The sequence below is a fragment of the Mytilus californianus genome, unplaced genomic scaffold (assembly GCF_021869535.1).
Source record: "Mytilus californianus isolate M0D057914Y unplaced genomic scaffold, xbMytCali1.0.p SCAF_22, whole genome shotgun sequence".
Lineage (NCBI taxonomy): Eukaryota > Metazoa > Mollusca > Bivalvia > Mytilida > Mytilidae > Mytilus > Mytilus californianus.
In genome coordinates, this window is record NW_026262671.1 from 4073320 (window position 1) to 4080231 (window position 6912).

The 6912-nt window shown below is 30.7% G+C and overlaps 1 protein-coding gene across 1 annotated transcript; it reads left to right on the plus strand.

Moving 5' to 3' along the window:
• Nucleotides 1-2334: 2334 nt before the first annotated feature.
• On the plus strand, nt 2335-6691 carry LOC127732128 (gastrula zinc finger protein xLCGF3.1-like). Its single transcript, XM_052241204.1, has 2 exons — nt 2335-2481; nt 3654-6691. The coding sequence occupies exon 2, from the start codon at nt 3719-3721 to the stop codon at nt 4778-4780; it is 1062 nt and encodes a 353-aa protein (XP_052097164.1). The 5' UTR covers nt 2335-2481; nt 3654-3718; the 3' UTR covers nt 4781-6691.
• The last annotated feature ends 221 nt before the right edge of the window (nt 6692-6912 follow it).

A 6912-nucleotide genomic window follows, 5' to 3' on the forward strand; every position in this document is an offset into this window, starting at 1 on the left:
GGACATTTCACTAAAACAAACTACTAGTGGGCATTTTAGCGCCAGCTTTTTAGCCCATTCTAGCTGAAAATTAATCCAATCACCAATAGTTTCGAAAGCTACTAAAGAAAATTGAATATTTCTAACCTTTCTTATAACTCACGAAATTATCTATGCTGGCTTACGTTAAAGTAGTTCTAATTGATAATGTATATTTAAACATTGAAATTAATTTTGATTAAAAAACTAACGTATAAAATTATCGGATCGGCAAAGTATGCAAAGACCAGAACTAGTATGATAAAGGTGGATGGCTGTTTAACGTCCAGCGGCAAATTAAGTGCATATGCAGAACGAGAACATGTTAAAGTTATATGAATATGAACCCTGCTTTATACTTAACCGACAGGCTGAGCCTGATCTTAAACGTGCTAGTTCACAGTCCGCAGGAACACATACCATCCTACTAGACACATTATTCTGACTCTGAACCAACCAGTCTTTGATCTTTTTGTTGACTTTTTTGTTCACTTGTTCCGTTGATTGATAGCGCTTGATTTTGTCAGTTTTAATGGAATACCCCTTTTTAATTTGCCACAAGTTCGGTATTTTTGTTATACTTTTTTACTCCTTAATGCCGCTTGCTAACCGGAGAAGCAGTATATACCAATTTTGAAATCTTTGGTTTGACCCGGCTGGGGTTCGAGCCCACGACCTCCTGCACTCGAGGCGAACACGCTTCCACGAGACCACCAAGGTTAGAAATCGTATGCGTTATGATTAAAATTGAAAACTGCTTATGTATCATTTGCACTTGATACAACGGGTGATAGCAAATTAGATGTACAGTTACAATAACGGTACCAATTATACAAGTCACGTGATATTTTAATATTGTGCTGTTTTGACATTGAAAAGCCACCACATTGTATATTTCATATAAAGAATAGATAAAAATGGATACAAGTAACATTTCTTTGGCTCAAATGGGCATTGTCGTTTGTTTATGTGTTACATATTTGTTTTTCGTTCATTTTTTGTACATAAATTAGGCCGTTAGTTTTCTCGTTTGAATTGTTTTACATTGTCATTTCGAGGCCTTTTATAGCTGACTGTGCGGTATGGGCTTTGCTCATTGTTGAAGGCCGTACGGTGACCTATAGTTGTTAATTTCTGTGTCATTTGGTCTCTTTTGGAGAATTGTCTCATTGGCAATCATACCACATCTTCTTTTTTATATTGGTTATTTAAGTTTTTGCCGGAAAAGAATTTATTATTTATTTTAATTAAGGGTCTTGAAATTAAGAAGTCTTATTCAAGTGATAGGATGACACGTTTAAAGTTGTTTTAAGATATATATATGCACACGTATAAAAATTGCGGTTTTTATCCAACGCAATCATAGGTTTGAACGTTGTTTTCAATTTAGACTTATATATATATATATGCTCTGAAGCCTTCATTTCTCTGAAGATATTAATAAAAAGTTTTACAGAACAAAAAAAACTGCTTTTTTAGTTATTGCCCTTGTATGAAATATGTGCAACGCGGGGGACATTGGAACTCTATTCTTTTATTAAAATTGAAAATCAAAATTTCATATGTGATAGCTGAATTTATATTCCAAATTTTTCTAATTTTCGTACGAATTCAGACGTTATTTGCTAGAGATTTTTGTCAATAAATCAGTAAAAGAGAGGCGAACGATACCAAAAAGTAAAATAACAAAAATACCGAACTCCAAGAAAATTCAAAACGGAAAATCTCTTATGAAATGAAAAAATCAAAAGCTCAAACGAATCAAACGAATGGAAAACAAGTGTCATATTCCTGACTTGGTACAGACATCTCCTTATGTAGAAAATGGAGGATTAAACCTGGTTTAGACATTCATATAAGTTGCCAACATCTTTATTGTAAATATGTTCTTCCACACTTCAAATTTTACAGTCGGAGTAGTTACAGTTATGACTACAGCAGCCTTTTAATTGTCCTCAGCAGTACTTTTCATACTAATCTCCATTCATAAATAAATTATGTTGTTTAGAATTATGAATAGAATATCTGACCAAATGCTGACCCGGTCAATTCACTAACTCCATTACCTTGTATCTACCATGTTAAACATTTGTTAACATTAGACCTAATGATCAACATTTTATTTACTTTTACAAACATTTTGACCTTAATTGTTGAGTTCGTAAAACACATGCATAAATACACATTACAAAAGAAGCCACGTAATTTAAAAACATTAATATTTATTTTTTGAAAATTTATAAAACTGAAATATGAATAGACTATAGATGTCGTTTATGGATTTCAACAGTTGTTTTATAATATGTTATTTTTCACAGGTAGTTTTCATAGTATCGATTAAAATAGCGCAAAATAAAAATATGTTAATCAAGATACAGGGAAATTCATTAAATGACGATCAGACTTGAATATCAAGATAGGATAGCTCCTACGGGCTATAGTTGTATGGAATTTGCTGGGGATGTAAGTCTTTTTTGTTTGTTTCAATTATAAATTAAACTTATTTATATTTGTATAATTTGCCATATGGTATAAAGTTTTTTTCCGTAGAGCAGAACACAAGTCTAACTAACATTTATATTTTACGGAAATATATTGAAATTGTTATAAAATCTTTTATCAGAATATTATTTAGTCTTAAAGAATAAACTTCCAGTAGGTCATGACAACTTTATAGTTTGGACTGATTCAATGAAAAAATTAAAGGGATACATCCGTTATTTAAGAAAAAGCACTAGAAGCAGGAAGAAAACTGAGAGACGTCTGAATTTTTCTCCTTTTTCAAGCGAGAGCTACTCATTTTTAGAATAATTTTTTTCTAGCGGGAGCAACTATTGTTTATTTTCCGACACAACAGTATGATAGAATGTAGGAATTGTATTACTGTGTTTATTGTGAATATGCATGTAAAAACTCATGAAAGAGAACATGCTTATAATTTAAATATGTAAATTCCCTTCAATGAAGAATTATCTTGTTGTTAATTTACAGTTAAAATCACTGAATTTTCAATTTTGATTTATGTCTATATTTTATTCCACATCCAATTTTCCTCTTTTCATTACATACAACTGCATCATTTGGAGTCGTCAACTAATATTGACATTTTGAAAATTTTAATTTAAAAAAAGTATATTGTGTGACTTTTGTCAAGACTAGTTGAGAAGTTGATTTAATTTTCTGATGTATAAGTTCATTTGAAACTAGTATTCTTACCAACCGCGAGATCATGTAATCTGAATTTTGAAAAGCGTATTATTTAAATTTAAGATTATATTTCCTTATTTTAACATATTTTGATCTTTGTTTTCCTGTAAAATTGATAAATGGAATACTGTTTCAGGGTAGTTACTCATATATAGAATTCCTTTTTAACTATAAGTTAACCATATGACAATCCCTTACTTGGAGTATGTACATGTTGAACACATGTTAGTTTGATTCTTCACCATTATGTTTTATTAAATCCAACAATTGCATTGGCCGAAAGCACTTACATTGTAACAATATTCTAAAGATTGCCTTTAATGTGCTTTAACTATAATCAGTTCACGTCTTTATAATGCTTGCGAGCACTGCCACTAGAACTTACAAATACAATCGTTGTAACAAAGCAAATTTTCTTTTTGTTGTAGGTTGACTCATAGCAACAGATAATTTTATGCAGATCGAGAGTTGAAAGCAAGGTTTTCCAGTGACTATGGACGGAAACAAAGAGAGAAAAGATTTCTATATTGATTTAAAAGTTGATCATTATCATACAGATAATGAAGGATTATACAAAAAACAATTAAGAAGGAAATACCTTGATGACTGCAGACAAAATGGGGTTAAAGCATTTGATAGTGAAGGGAAAGCACCGTATAATTGTATCGTCTGCGACCAAGGATTCTTTCAACGTAATAAATTAAGATTCCACCTGAAAAAGGAACACTCCTCGAATGTGATATGCAATCGATGCAGCAAAAGCTTTCGCTCACTTCATTCATTTCGAATACATTTAAAGACGCATTCAGAAAGTCGGCCTCATACTTGTGAAGTTTGTGACAAAGCATTCATTCAGAAATGTCACCTACAAGCTCATATGTACTCGCATATTCAGACTAAGTTGTTTCCTTGTTCGTTTTGCCATTCACAATTTGCAAATATGTATTTTCTTAAACTTCATGAAAGAACACACAAGCCATATAAATGCTTAATTTGCGGAAATTGCTATATAGACCACCGAAATTTTTTCAAACACATGATTCAACACTTAGACAACAAACCGTATAGTTGCCATGTCTGTGGGAAGTCATTTGGCATGAGACAGCATTTACGACTGCACATGCAGTTTCACAAAAGTAATAAAACAACTTGCAATATATGTTTGAAAACGTTTGACAGTTTTATAAATTATGACAGACATTTGACAGCACATAAAGTCGAAACCTTTTCATGTAAAAAGTGCAGTGCAAAGTTCAATCGACAAGAATATCTTGAGGCACATATGCCTATACATTCCCATCAAAAATGGTATAATTGTATAGAGTGTAAGAAGACATTTGAAAGACACCATGATTTTAAGAAACATTGTAGAAAACATGCACTTCAAGCTGCGTTCGAGTGTGATATTTGTCTCAAAGCTTTTCAAACAAGATTAAGTTTAAGGAAGCACAGACGTTGTCATAACAGAGACTATCCTTACGTGTGTACGTACTGTGCGAAAGGATTTATGGATTATAAACGTTTTACTTCTCATCTTCAATCTCACTGGATTTAAGAATGTTTGCTACTCTATTTAAACAAAACATGTTTTTTAAAAAAATAACAATTTTAAATTGATAATATTTAAATAACAGAACTAAAAAGTCAGAAAAAATGAAAGGTCCGTGTTTTTGTTTTTGAGATATAAGCAATTGAAAATATGGCGGGAAATGAATTTCTGTAGATTTGTTATCAATTTAACATTAATACCATCAAAAGCTATAAAAAAATGACAAGGATTCTATAGGACTTTGAAAATAGCTTCTTTTAACTAAATATGTATTTAAATCATTAAAAGAAAAGTAAGGGTTAGCGGGTAAAATTATTAATGGCACTACGTGGATAAAACCTGCGGATTCCGAATATCTTTACAAAACGTCAAAGAGAAGAGTAGCAAATATCCTTAATGTAGGAAAACGTTTATACAATCTTCTATCATATTGTTTTCGAATTATTTAAAATTTTAGACAAAGCAATAAAATACTACTAATCTGGATTTTATTGAATAAGAGACCGAGTTTTTTTTCAAAACGTAAAATGAAAAAAAAAATATATGTATAGTATTTTATCCCAATTTGAAATAATAACAATTCTATCATTCAATTAATGAACGTACTACATTACTTATAAATTGAACTTATTGAAAATATGATTTTTTTGGAAGATAAGAATTAAATGGTCTACACTTATGTCCTTACCAAAATCCTGACGATTGTCCTGACCGATATTTAAAAGTTCTGAAAACGTTTTTATTTCTGTTTTTTTTTTTTGGAAAAATTGACTACAAATTTTGTACAAATGAAGGTTATAGAACTGGATATAAGAATATTAGATAAACAAAAAAACAAAACTATTTCAAGAGAAAGAAAACCTACATGCCAACGTCGACTTTGCAATGACCAATGTCCTGATCTATATACAAATGTTGATACTTTTTTTTAATGATTTAGATTACTTTGAATTTGGTATCAAGGAAGATTATAACATTTAATACATTGAACAAGAATAGAAGAACGAAAAAAAAAGAAAAAAATACAGTAAATGTAAAAAAAAAGGACCGGAACGACAGCGGCTCTGCCTTGATAATGTCGTGATCGTTTTAAAAATGGATATAACTTTTTTATGTCTTAAATAAATGATTGAATTTAGAATACATCAACATCATTTTGTGATTGAAATGAATATAGTAAAAAATCGTTAAAAACTTAAGGGTAGGTGGCTTTCCTGGTGTGGAACTTGCGCCTTTCTTATAACTTATTGTGAAAAAAACCAAATTAGTGTAACGTGTTATTTCGTTAGTGTTCTGAAGTTGTTGTGAGGTTAGTTCTGACTGTGTTGTTAATATATACGTAAGTAAAGCAGATTGTTAAGATGTGTATACTGCAATTGATTGTTGTGTATACTGTCATTGATTGTTGTGTATACTGTCACTGATTGTTGTGTATACTGTCATTGATTGTTGTGTATACTGTCATTGATTGTTGTGTATACTATCATTGATTGTGGGATAGAAGAAGAAGAATTATATAAATGAGTGCTTCGATATTAGTGGTAAAAGTAAAAAAGAAAAAAAAACAATAAGAAAAAAAAAGAAATAAAAAATAGATGTATCTGAATGGACATCGCGAAGATGGAGACTAGATATTTCTTCCTGGTAGCTTGGGCAAATTTTATAAAATTCTTTATTTTTGTCTTTATTCAATTCTGTCTGCCACATGTTCTTTAGAAAAGTTTTACATAATGTTTTGAAATCTTCTTTGAACAATAGTACAGAACTATTTATATCTTTACAAATTTGTGCCTGTTAAGCATGATAATCAACCAACTCATTGCCTAGGATTCTTACATCACTCAATATCAATTCAAAAGTTATATGTGCGCCTGAATGATATAATGATCTTTATAATAAATGCAAATCTAATAAAAATGTTTTTTATCTTATAAAATGGTATCTTCATTGCCTGTATCGCTGAGGTGAATATTGGTTACTTACAGCTGAAATATATTGCAATTTTCGCGTCTCTTTCAACAGTTGCCTAATCGTCTTCTAGACACAAAGATGTAAGCAAATTCTTAACAGCCATGCAAGATTATAGGACATGGTCAGTACGTGACTGATGGACGGCTGCTAACTTAGTAGAAGTATAA

Bases quoted from the DNA above. Each gene is read 5' to 3' on its own strand.
- LOC127732128 (XM_052241204.1), top strand. From the start codon at position 3,719: ATGGACGGAAACAAAGAGAGAAAAGATTTCTATATTGATTTAAAAGTT.